This window comes from Mesocricetus auratus, unplaced genomic scaffold (genome assembly GCF_017639785.1).
Source record: "Mesocricetus auratus isolate SY011 unplaced genomic scaffold, BCM_Maur_2.0 Super-Scaffold_15014, whole genome shotgun sequence".
Taxonomy (NCBI): Eukaryota; Metazoa; Chordata; class Mammalia; order Rodentia; family Cricetidae; genus Mesocricetus; species Mesocricetus auratus.
In genome coordinates this window covers 41411828-41424930 of record NW_024429186.1, presented here as the reverse complement: position 1 = coordinate 41424930, position 13103 = coordinate 41411828, and the positions used below count along the sequence as shown (strand labels likewise).

The window sequence follows — 13103 nt, the reverse complement described above, 5'->3', positions numbered from 1 at the left end:
GGTGAACATATCTTGCATACCTTAAATATATACAGCATTTTTTAAAGAGACAAAGTAGAAACTGATGATAAAATGCCCTTGGGGGGTTAAACTACTATTCTTTCTCACTCCCAACTTTTTATGGAAATTGCCTTTGGAAGAAGTATCTCAGAGTATTGGCAAGAATTTTCAGATATTGGAGGAAGTGATAAAACAACAAAATGAAGTCTAGACTATTGAGGGAGAAAGAAGATATGAGTGGAGGTGGGAAAGGATTTACAAGAAAATACTTTCACTATTGTGCAATTTTTCCAAGGTCTACAGCAGTCAGTGAGGAAAGTCAACATGATATCCCTCTAAATATATCCATTTAGTCCTTACTGAAGAGGCATACCTCCCCAGAAACTGTGCAGTAATTCTGAAATGAGACTAGGGAGGCAGCTTGGTCAGCGAAATACTTGCAGTACAAGAATAATCACCTGAGTTAGAGCCTGCATAAACAGCTAGGGATAGTAGCACACACTTTTAACCCCAGCTCAAAGAAAGGGCCAGGGTTGAGAGTGAGACTAGGAGCAGGGGTAGGGAGATGGGACATATAGGGTTGGAAGTTCTAAGTGGGAAGGTGAAATGTGAAACTTCCAGTTTCCCCATGTCAAAGAAAATTCCCCTACTTCCCTCTATACACTTCTGATCCAAATGCCTAGAAGTCATTCTCCCACTCAGGACACTAGCTTATTACTAAATCTACCATTCCATCATGATACATATTGGATACATTCCTTTCTATGAATCTCTACCGCTAATCTCCCAGGCCAAACTACCATCCCCTCTTGCTCCAACTTGCTCCAACTTCCACTCCTTCTCCCTTCAACCCTCCAACAAACAGCACTGTGTTCAGGAGATCTGTCCTGGGCTCTCTAGATGGGCCTCCAACTGCTCTTCTCAGTTTTACCCATTGCTATCCAACTGCATTGGTCTTGAAGCTTCACAAGCATACCTATCCATTCCCCTTTTCTCTGCTTAGAACTGCTTCATTTTCTCTTTGTCTGCAATATTCTTCTTCCAGATTACCTCTTATCACCTTAATAGCACTTCTTTAGTCAGACCTCCCCAAAACTGCCTTCTAATCAAAACTAGTTCCTGTTACTTGTAATCTCAGCACTCTCTCTTTTTCCTTTAAAATGCCTACCACAGTTTCTTCTTAGATGTTCTTTATGCTTTTGTTGCATAGATGCCTCTCCTTACAGACTCTGAGATCAAGGTACACATTAGTGTGTTCATTACACACCCAACAATCTTTGCCGGGACAATCAAGTAACAGTTCCTATTGTTATTAAGACAGTCAGTAAACAATTGCAAAGCAATGTTTAGATATTATGTAGAAAGTATATATGGACTCAGCTACACCTATTTCTTCCCAAAAAATCTATATTATTAACAATAATTAGTAATGATAACAGGCAAACTTAAGAAGACTTCTAAAAACTTGTGAACCTGAATCAGGGAGCCAATGTTACTTTTCTGAGTTTGTCTTCCGGGTGAGTGATATTTATAGACAAATTTAAGTTTCATGTGGCAGTAACAGAAAAAGTCCCCTGAGGCATACATAGCACATTTTATTTGGGTTAAACAAAATCTTGATACATATGGCTATTCTAAAAAGGTATAACTAGTTTCTCATTCTTCCTCTATCTCCTGTCTTTATCTTATCCCTGCCCTCTGTCCCTCTATGGCAAATAAATCTCCTTTGATTTGAGAAAAATGGCATAACTAATTTATATGAAGTGTCCCCATCTATAGTGTTGATTTCTGATATATCCATTCCCCATTTCTATAAAAGATGATATATTTTATGTTCTTACAAAATATGCTTTTTCCTACAAAACCATAACAGTACAGCCAGTATGTAGACACATACACTTCATACTTTCCAAAATTACTCTAATTATTATATAATAATGGCAACATTAAACAGACCATCACTGTGGGAGTTTGAAATATGCAAAAAAATCTGTTAATTTACTCAAACGTGTTCAGCTGTCATCAAAGACAAAAATATGCCTCCACGTTTCATCTCCTTCAAGATCAAAGGTACATTTTCAAGTTTCTGTGTTTCTTTGATGGCATTAACTTCATCATTCTCCATCTAGCCAAAGTGGATCAGAAAGCAGGAGCTATTTCAGCATCTATTCCCAAAATTCTGCTGCTAGGAACAATAGAAATGTTACAGATGGTATTTTCCACAAAAAGTCAACAATTGAGCTTGTACTTGTATGTGTGTTATATGTATTTGTATACAGGTATGCACCAATGGGTGTGCATGTTGAACCAGAGATCAATGTCACATAGAAGTCTCTATCACTCTCCATGTTCTGTTATCAAGATGGGGTCTTTCACTGAACCTGCTCACTGTTTCTCTAGACTTGCTGGTCAACAAGCTCACCAGGATCTACTTGTTTCTGCCCTCTGCCCAGTGCTGGGATTACATGTGCAAGGCCAAGCTCACATCTCTACGGATGCTGGAGATCCAAACTTGGATCTTTCTGCTTGTATAACAAGCACTTTACTTACTGGGCCATCGCTCCAGCCCAGCTTCTACTTTAAACAGTAATGTTTTGCTCATGAAATGCATTTCTAAAAATTATGCTGGTCAGAATCATTAGAGCAAAACACAACCGCAATGACTGCCCACATGAATCACAGACCCACAAAACATGGAAAACAGTCACCTTGATGTAGTTAATGACAAATTGTTGCTGAATCTTATTGCAATGAAATTTCTTAAAATACCTAAAGCTTTCGACATCCACTAGTTATATAATCTCAGGGGATAAAAGCTAAACCAGTCAAGATGTGTTTATCGGGAGAGAAATGTGTTACTTATTTAATACGCAAGCTTCATTTTGAAGCTTACTATTACACAAATGTTTTTTACAAACAACCAACATCTTTTCTGAAGGAAGTATATATTTTATTCAAAGTGAACCTGTAAGACAATCAAACAAATGGCAGTAAAACTCATGAAGAATTTCAATTAAGACCAATCTCATTTGTACACATGGTAAAGAAAGAAACACACAGTCAAACAAAAAGGTGTCCTAGTTTGGTTTCTATTGCTGTGATAAACACCAGGATCAAAAGCAACTCAGGAAGGAAAGGGTTTATTTCAGCTGACAGTTCACAGTGTATCCTGAAAGGAAATCAGGCAGAAACTCAAGGCAGGAACCCGGAGGCACGAACTGAAGCAGAGACCACAGAGGATGACTGCATTCTAGCTTGTTCACCATTCAGCCTTTCTTTTACCTTGAAGAACCTCCTGCCAGAGCTGGCACCACCCCCAGTGAGCTAGGCCAATCATAACTCAAGTAAATGTCCCTACAAATGCGTCCATAGGCCAATCTGATGCAGGCATTTTCTCAGCTGAAGTTCCCTCTCTCCAGATGACACCAGCTTGTCTCACAAAAACCAACTGGCACAGTAGGCTTTTTAGGGTACATTATAACAGGATTAATTTTCTAAGGTTTTGTCCTGGCTTTTCTTTGTTTCAGGGTGTGTGTGTGTGTGTGTGTGTGTGTGTGTGTGTGTGTGTGTGTGTGTGTTTCATTCTGCACTCTATGCAACAGGAGTTAGTTGTTTAAGGGAAACATAAATATCTACAGTTCAACTCATTTTCCCCCCTGGAATGTTTTCCCAGTGCTGGTTACACTGAGATGGGAGTTTCTGTTGTTCCCTCTGACATCTCGGAGCATGTCCAGATATTGAAGAGCAGCATATCTGAGTCCTGGGGCAATCCAGACGTATTTTACTCTAAGCAATAAATTGATGTTTACAGGTTCCAAGGTGGTACTCAGATGTCTTATTTGTTCATCTGTCTGTAGGTGTTTGACTACCAGTTAGGAAAGTCTTGATAAAGTGAGTTCAATGCTTTCAAGGCCATTTAACGATTTTAGAGGCTTCTAGTAATTTAATATTTTGCCTTCATTGGGTCAAAAAGGTAGAAAAATCCCCCATTTCTTACCTTATCCAAAAAGAATGTAAAAAAGCAAGTCTGTAGTAAGCCCTTCCTATGAGGTTCAATGTAATATTTGGGACATGTGCGTCCTCACATCTCAGCAGCAGACCTTCCAGGTTAAAATCCACAGTGCACCACTATGGAGTTAGAGTAGGGAATTATGGAGACAAACAGGAAGGCTGGAAGCCTTGCAAATACCCAGCAGTTTCATAAAATTATCAGCTACCCTGAAGAGGGTTCTCCCAGTAGAGTCAGGTTGCTTTAGGGATGGATGAGAGTCTCCCTAATTTGGTCCTCACTCCCAGAAGCGTTGTTTCTGAGCTCAGCTAATGAGGCATTCTCCTTTGGGGTGATTGTACATAGGATGTTGAACGCATAGGACGTTACAAAAAATACAAGTGGTCTTAGACTGTCATGAGAAAATATCACAGAAAATTAATCAATTTAAGACCAAAAAATAAATAAATTCAGGTCTGGCCACAGTTTAAACGATCTGTGAGAAGAACAAGAAGGGAACTCCAGATGTCACAGCCCACACAGGACAGAAAGAAAGATCCAACCCCAACTTCAGACAAGACTGCTCTGCAAAATAGAATGAGGACAAGAAAAGGAGAGATGGAGGGAGGAACGGAATCCACTAAGGATGCAGAAGGACAGGGGGGATGAGGGCACTGAGATAGGGTCTACTGTAAAGGGGGAGAGAGTATGTAAAGTTGTCAAAGGAAACAGTGAATCTGTGTGTGGAAAGGGTGGTGTGGGGGTGCTCTTGAGCTGGATATTATCGGTTGCAAAGAGATATACAAGGAAATGGCAACTCAAAATTAAGGACACCAACCACCGAAGGGATGTCCAATGCAAAGTTATCGGTAAAGTGATGAAGTCATAAACAATACGCACATTTCTCTTCTCAAGGAAAAAAAAAGAAAATAAAGGGTAACGCCACCGTGACATTGTTCTGGATCACTTCCTAGCACATAGTAGACATTCAGTTGTGTAATTGGGTATTTCACTATAAGTGGCATAAAGGTAGAGCAAAGAGGTAGTTACTATCTTTAGGGAACTTACTCTCAGATTATGGAATCCCCAATACAGAACCCCACTATCCTTACAATGCTATAAGATACACAAAATAAATTTTTTGTGCTTTAATTTATCCCCCAAATAAGAGAGAAGTGCATAGACAGGAAGTACTGAGGAAAAAGTTAAACTTTCTCCATAATGTAAGACAGTTGATCAATGTTTAGTTACGTTTGGCAATCAGCAGCTGACTTGCTGGATTGTAAACTGTGTCAACTGTCAGTAAAACTCTCTTCAACAGGCAAAGATTGATTTCCAAAGACAAAACATGCCAACAATAACTCCTAACTGCAGAGCTGTTCAAAATAATTTAATTAGAATATGAAAATTGGCAAGCAGGTCTTCCTAATATAAAATAGTCCAGCTCTTCAGCCTCCTGGAGATTAAAATGGAAATGCTAGAGAATATTTTTGTTTGCACATCAGGTTGGAGTAGGATACAAGCATGCTCTCATGGGTACCAATGATGTGTCCCATGCTGTATGATTTCTGTTTTCAGAGACACACGGTGATTAAATAAACATCTTCGGCTACATAATTACTTAGCCAACTCACTTCATGGACATAATCAGAACTGTTTGGAAAAATCAGGTGTTAACTTGGTTACTTTAGGAGCCAAAATCAATTTGCACTTACTCAACCATCTTTTACTGTGTGTGCAGCACAGGGGAGATCAGGAAAGGACTGGGTGTGTCCTTGAGGACTAGCATGATGCTCCTAAGCTTTTGTGACCTTATACGCTTAACTGAAATTTTCTAGGATTCCATATCTAAGCTAAGATCTCAGACTGCTATTTCTCAAAGTTTTTAGCACTTAACACTTAATAGTTACATTTTTCTGCTTGGACCAGATTCCCTAAAAAAAAAACAGCTTCTGTAAAATTTCAAATTGCTTTTTTAAATCATTTATTTTTATTTTATTTGCATTGGTGTTTTGCCCACATGTATGTCTGTGTGAAGGTGTCAGATCTCCTGGAACTGGAGTTACAAACAGTTGTGAACTACCACATGGATGCTGGGAATTGAACCAGGGTCCTCTAGAAAAGTAGCCAGTGCTCTTAACCATTGAACCATCTCTCCAGCCCCTAGAACCATTGTTCATTTCTGTTTTATTTTTCCCATTAATTTTCTTGTTTCTTTCCATGTGAAACCTTAGTATTACAAGTATTGCCTACACTGCATACAAATGTGTCACTTTGTTAGGTCCTAGTATCCATATATAACCAAATGCTAAAGACAATGTCTGATATACTAATTTATTATGTTAAGAATCACAGTTGTCTTAACTTGATAAAAGTTCTTAACTTGATCAAATATTTCAAGATCTGGCCTCTTACACTGGTAGTGCATTCTAATCAACAGGAAACGGAACCTCTCAGAGTAATACATTCCCAATCATGCCTCTTGGAGTTTAATAACTTGGAGAACTTTGAAGATAATTTGTTTTACCTTTGAACTTTATTTTAAAATTTGGGGAAACATCAAAAGGCTAGAGTTACATACAGGCTGTGGAAATAACTATAAATCTGTGAGCTCTCTGTCAATAAAGTGTGGTTATGAACTGACTCTACCTCTGCCTCCAGTCTAATATAAATTATATAAAAAAATCTGTGATAGGGAAAACTCTGCTGAAATAGCAAAATGCTTACCTATCTCCCTGAGAGAAAGCATTATGTACATGGAACTTTCCTGAAAACTTTGTATTTCATATATATTGCTAATACACTGAAAATGTGTGCTATCATTAAATTTTCATTTGATAGCCTAAGTTCCCTATCAGCCTAAACCACATCTTATGAATACCACATTATAATTATCCATGATATATGATTAACCAATATCAAATGTCAATGTTTACTACTTTATTATCATATTTATTGAGTCTTAAAATAATTGCCACTAATTTAAATAAATTTTAATAATTAAAAGAAATAAGTACTTCATATCACTGGATTTTCTTGTTTGTCTTATGTTTTATATACTTTCTTTCATGCAAAAACACTAAAGATGCAGACCCCCCACACAGAATCATAATTGAAGGGTCTAGGAGGAGAGAAAAAAGGAAAGATGTTGGCTAATCACAAATCGTGATAAAACCTATAGTGACCTCTTGTGGTAAATGGTAACCACCGAAGCTTGGTGGCCACACAACCTCTGCCTAGACTCACTCCGGGGAGTGTGAAAGCACTGATCCTCCAAGTTACCATTACAGTGAAAGTACAAGATAAATGTTGACTAGAGCTTCTGCATGCAAATCCACTCAGTCATTACCAGTTACAATAGCCATTACTACTGCCTTCCATTAAAAATATAATGGATTTTTTTTAGGACATTGTCCGAAAGAGGTTAAAGTAAATGGATTTCTTATACATTCTACTTCTGGAATCCAGCAAAAGGTAGACACTAGTGAAGGCAATGTGTGCAGAGGGGAGCAGCCTTAGCCAGCAGTGTACAGCATTCGTTATGTAATGCGGTGCAGGCTCAGAAGTGAGATGACGCTTTTGGTTATTCGTCAATATAATTTAGGAAGCGGTGAGTATAATCTCAACCTCTTTGATACTCACAGCACTAAAGTGGTGCATTATAAGACTTGTGTAAACCGATGCTGCGAAACCAATGTGTGGTTTTATCAATATTTCCTGAACAGTGTCTTGGATGTTACTGAAAGCCATTCAGGAAAAGAATACCAAAACAACTTTCTGATGTGGCCAGTAGAAACTGTCTGCCTTATGTTGTTCCTTCCAGGTTGGGTCATAATTAAGCTGTTTTTCCTTTTTGTTTTGATACCAGATAACTATTTCCTCACCTGAGGGTTTCTTATAATACAACCATGTTTCTAAATACCAATTATAGTGTGAAAATGAGTTTGGAGGTTTTTTTTTTAACAAGGGAGAGGTGACAGAGTAAAGGAAGTGCCTGTCCAGCCCACTGTCTCTATAAAAATAGAAAATTGAAGCTACTGAGGGCCTCTTAAGAGATGAGCTGCTCACATAACACTCTCTCTCTGCTTAGCTCTTTCCTGGGTCCTGTTCCTCCAAAGAGAAAAACAACACTTCTAAGTTTTCATAAAAGTGAAAAATCTTTAATTTTGAACCATACTTTAATATTAATGGATAATTTTGCATCAAAAAGCATTGATTTGAATTTGTAATTTTTCAGAAATGGCAACCTAAGTTGCTGTTAACAAATAGTCATTTTGCTGGCAGTTCATTAGGGATTCAGAGAGAGAGAGAGCATGTGGGTGAAATATACTGCCTACAGGGATGGGCACATTGAGGGCTTAGATACAATGTTTTTGTCTAGTATTCTACCTAAAGTCTCTGGGGTATTTAACTCTACATGAAGCTTACATCTCTCTACAGCCTAGTTTACACTAGCAAATAACTTGCATGAATATTGACCATGTAAAGCAGAAGGAGGTGCTGATGTCGCCAAATACAGATTTGGTCCATGTCTACTCAGGAAAGGAGCCTTCCGCGGCGGTGCTGTTCAGATGTAATGAGCTTTCACACAATTCTCATGTCCTCCCTTCTTGATAACTTATTTTGATCCAAATAGCGAAATACACACTTAAACTTCACTATGGTAGACAATCTGATATTTCAAATAGCCAGTAGGATTATTTCTAAGGTAAAATGATGATAAATGTTCAAAGAGGTAGGTGCACCATTTTCCTTGATGTGATCATTATACATTGTGCTCGATTATTGAAATGCTACACTACAGGCTATAAATATGTCAATCAAAACCAAAAATCTATTTTTAATGCTTATCTGAATGCTCCTGTTGTCTTTATACTTTTGACCTTTACAAACTCTTAGAAAAATAACTTGCTCTCGGTGTTTACAAGTTACGAATTATCATTTTCCTTTTATTTGTTCTATCAAGGCTTTAATCTTAAAACTAAAGGGGAGTATTCCTTGTTGCCCCTATATTTGAGAGTTGGTTATAAGATGTATGTGTATATATCCTACACAACGGCTCACATTGTTTTACTTTGTAGACATAGTCACCAGTAACAGTTTGCAATGCTGGCTTAAAACACTCAACTACATAAGGGAAGGGGGAGAAACAGAGTAAAACAGCAGCAGAGAGGCTACATGGCCATTCAGGACATAGAAGGGAACCGTTTCCCCTAGAAACTGCAGCTGAGGACTTCAGAGTTTGATTATAAAATCCTCAGCCTCAAAAACTGTGTGCATATATGCCATCACTTTTGCTCATTTGGTCTATATTACCAGAAAGTTGTATGATAGAGTCCTAACTTCCTGAGCTCTCAATTCACAAACTACCCATGGACAAAATCAAATGTCTGATTCTCATTCTTCTCGCTCTCTCAGTCTCTGTCTGTCTCTTTCTCACTCTCTCTGTGTGTGTATGTGTGTATCTCTCTGTGTGTCTCTCTTTCTACCTATCTATTTCTATCTCTTCCCTCCTCCCTCTCTTCCTCTTCCTTTCCCATGTGTGTGCCTGTGTGTCTGAGTGTCTGTGTGTGTCTCTGTCTCAGCCTGCATGTATTTTCGGTTGTCTCTCCATCTCTCTGTCAGTCTTTGTGGATTATTCCCCCTTTGCCTCCTCTGTGTCTGTCCACCTGTTTCGTCTGTAGATTCTCGTGCCACCTCTGCCTCTTTCTACAAACATGTTTATCTGACTTTCGGCGTAAGAGCTGCTTTTCAAAAGAGAATGCTACTGTATGAGCAAGGAAAGCAATGTAAAAGGCCAGCCTCTGTTTCTTCAGTTCTTCAGCCGGCTGGGAATGCTGCCTCCTTGACTTCAGTTCCCCACTGAAACCCTGCCAGCCATTCATGCCCAACGTTATTAAGCTGGTGAGTGATTAAATCTTCAGTATGACAAACCTGATCCATCTATGAATCCTGGAGGGAATTTTATCTGTTACTCTTAATTAAACAATCTCTTAGGGTAAATTTTTCAATTTCTCTGCCAAATCAGGTAGAAATGACAACTGGAGGGCCCTCCCATACAGATGGGTAGGCCAATTACATCCTGCAGTTCTCAGTTGAGATACTTGCTGAGGGTTTGCTGTGCTTGCTACATGTAGGCATCCATAATCTCAAATATCTAGTACATTTCCAACAAAATCCCAAGGTTTTGTGTCTCAGTACTCTTCAAAGTTAGCCACAGACGATGAAAAGTAGACCCTTTAAATATCGAAACAAGTAAATCTCACTCACACTTGCTGTTAGCCCGTGAAAGAAGCGCTAACCTAGGACACCATTCTAATCCCAGGGTGTAAAAAGATCAACTATTACCATGTTGAGTGATAGCAAATGGAGGCAACTGGAACTGACAGTCCTGAGCCACACAACGCCAATCTCCATTTCAAGCCACATCTGACAGAAACATATTCTAAAGCCTTTCCACAGTTCCAAGCTGAGAAAGCTGTTCCATCATCATTGCTAAATGATAATCTTCAATCCATGGCTTCTCCTTGTCTTTCTCTTCACCTAGAAGGGTGGCAGAGAGCTTGTGGGCTTTCTCCAGGCCTTCCCTGAAAACTCCTCTCAAAAAGCAAACTGTAAGAAGTAGAAACAACTCAAGAAGAGAAATCTGAAAGGAAATCACCATATCTCTGTAAATAGCTGATTGCAATAACCTCTAAGTTCCCCCTAGCAATTGAATTGCTTTAACAGTCATGCTCCCTGTAGTCTAGATCTGTGTGACATATTCATAAAATAAGGCAATGGACATTCTGTGCCATTACGAACTTATATTTTAATTTATATTGTCATAAAAACCGAAAGTACACATGAACCTCACACTGGGATAGCTAAAAATATTACAGGGATTAAAGATTAAAGTGACTATGCAGCTCTATAAGCTAGTTTTTTGTAATCCCAACATGCTACTGCTGCCCTAGCCTTGTATAGAATCACACTTTGACCTAAAGTGGAAGAAAGAGTCACAAAGCTCCAAACCAAACTCCAAGATGGGCATTTAAAGGAAACTCCCTAGGTTACTCAAATTCCAAGGACAAGTTTGTAAACCTGGTTTTCAAAGAGACGCCGATCTAAACAGTGGTGTCATCTAAGCTAACACCTCAGAGCCAGCATTTCTGTGTCTGGTTATCATTTGCCTGGATCCCTCTCACCCACAGCTAAACATCTTAACCACACATTCACACAAAAGATCCACACTGTGTCAGCTATGTAACACCCCCCCCAACACACAGAATTTCCAAGAATGATTGCCAGAACAAGGAACCACGGAGCAGCACAAAAGAGTCCCACTGCTTTCCTAGTCAACTCCAAGAGCAGAATTATCCTTTTCGTAGTTCTCCATGAAGGGATTCTGAAGAGAAACCCTTACATGATTGTCCACAGTTGGCTTTTGGAGTTTAAAATTATATAAAAAGAGTTTTTTAAACACAACTAGAAGATGTATGATCCCAGAAGATAAAAATCTTATGATCTTAAACGTGAAATAGCCATTCCAATCCAGAAGATAGGAGACCAAGCATAAATTGGTGGTATTTTAAAGACACTCGGGAGGCAGGAACAAGATAGAATGACATTGTTCAGATCTCTTTCCCAGGTGCAGTAAAAGCACAGAAACTAAGGCTTTGCCTTCCTCCCTTCTGCTCAAGGGAAATAGGTGAAATGTAACCTAGAAATCAATACACGATGAAGAAAATAAAAACGTGAAACTTTAAACACAAATTTGATCCTACTAATAACTGCCTTCCCTGGTTCCAAGCACTGACTTTTTTATGGTTCAACTCCGACTGCTCGCCCTAACACAGGGTACTTTCACGTGTGCACAGTGGATCCAAAAGCTAGCCCAGAGACTTAAATTTAATGAAGTAGCCACTTTTCCAGGCATTCCCAACTTGAAAGGAAAGCTTCCTCCAAAAACTAGCTCTAAGAATTTTGGTCAGCACTTGAAGCTTGTATGGGAAGCGATGGGACAAGGAAAGATTCATCAGCAAAGTACAACTCAGACCTATTCTGATGAGCCCCCGCTTTATCCACCCCCCCTTCCCTACCTCCCACTCTGAGGTCTGGACAGGTGGGAGGGGTGCATCTCATAGGAAGCCGATGCAAATTTACGTTCCTCCACCACCTCCTTCCTAGCCCCCACCCACCCTAAGCCAGCAAATACCACTACCTACACCCCCCTCCCCCCTTAGTAGAAGGATGGGATGGGCGGGATGGGGGCGCCGTGGTCGGGATGGAGGTGGGGAATGTTCTCAACTGCAACTCTCCTTACCACTGGAGCGCCTGACGATGTTCTCCAAAAATGTGTTCTGCGGAGCCACCAGCCCTCTCTTGCCCCCCGGCATCCTGGGTTTGGAGAGCAGCGGCCAGGATCCGCGGCGGGGGAGGGGGGGAAGCAGGAAGAAAAGGTGGAAGAAGAAGAGGAAAAGGTGGTGGAGACGGAGACGAAAGAAAAGGGGGCGCGGCGGCGGCGGCGGGGTCCCCTGACTGTGTCTCCAGCCCGACCCGGATGAGCAGCTCTGGGGAGGAGGACCAGGCAGTTCATGGTAGTAGCGCTCCCCCCGGCCGCCGCTGCCCAGACTGTGGCGGTGCCGCACACGGGGCTGGGGAACTGCAGGCTCCTCCGGGCACAGTGCGCCTGCGCCGCCCCCGCTGTCGCTGTCCCGCCGGTGCTGATGCTGAGGCTGCTGCTGAAGATGCTGCCGCGAAGGCAGGAGCCCGGACGCGGGCTCAGCATTTCTCCCTCTACCCCGACTCCGGGATCTCGGAGAGAGCAAGGAGCAACTCGACTTCCCTCTCCCCACGCCCTTCCTTATCTCTGCTCCCTCGGTCTCCAAGCCCAACCTTCTCACGCAGTTGTTTCACAGCTGCCCAGGGCAACCCAACTTCTGCCTGGCTTTGAGAGCGCCCAGTGGCTGCTCCTTTCTCCACGAAGATCAAGACAAGTGCTCGCTGACTGGTGCGGCTGTTGTTTGCAGAAACAAGCATCAGAGAGGACAGTGGCAATCGGGGGGGAGGGGTCACATCTCAGCTTCTCCCGCTGCTGTCCCAAGTCCCAGTAGCTCCGGCGGTCGCGGGTCCT

The 13103-nt window shown here is 40.9% G+C and overlaps 1 protein-coding gene across 1 annotated transcript in view; it reads right to left on the bottom strand.

The window, feature by feature from the left end:
- The window catches only part of Kcnh5 (potassium voltage-gated channel subfamily H member 5), a 316006-nt gene extending 303583 nt beyond the window's left edge, over positions 1–12423 (bottom strand). Inside the window, exon 1 of the mRNA XM_005072763.4 lies at positions 12294–12423. Within this exon, the coding sequence (XP_005072820.1) occupies positions 12294–12366 (73 nt within the window). The 5' untranslated portion in view covers positions 12367–12423. The remainder of the gene's footprint in view (positions 1–12293) is intronic.
- Between the last annotated feature and the right edge of the window lie 680 nt (positions 12424–13103).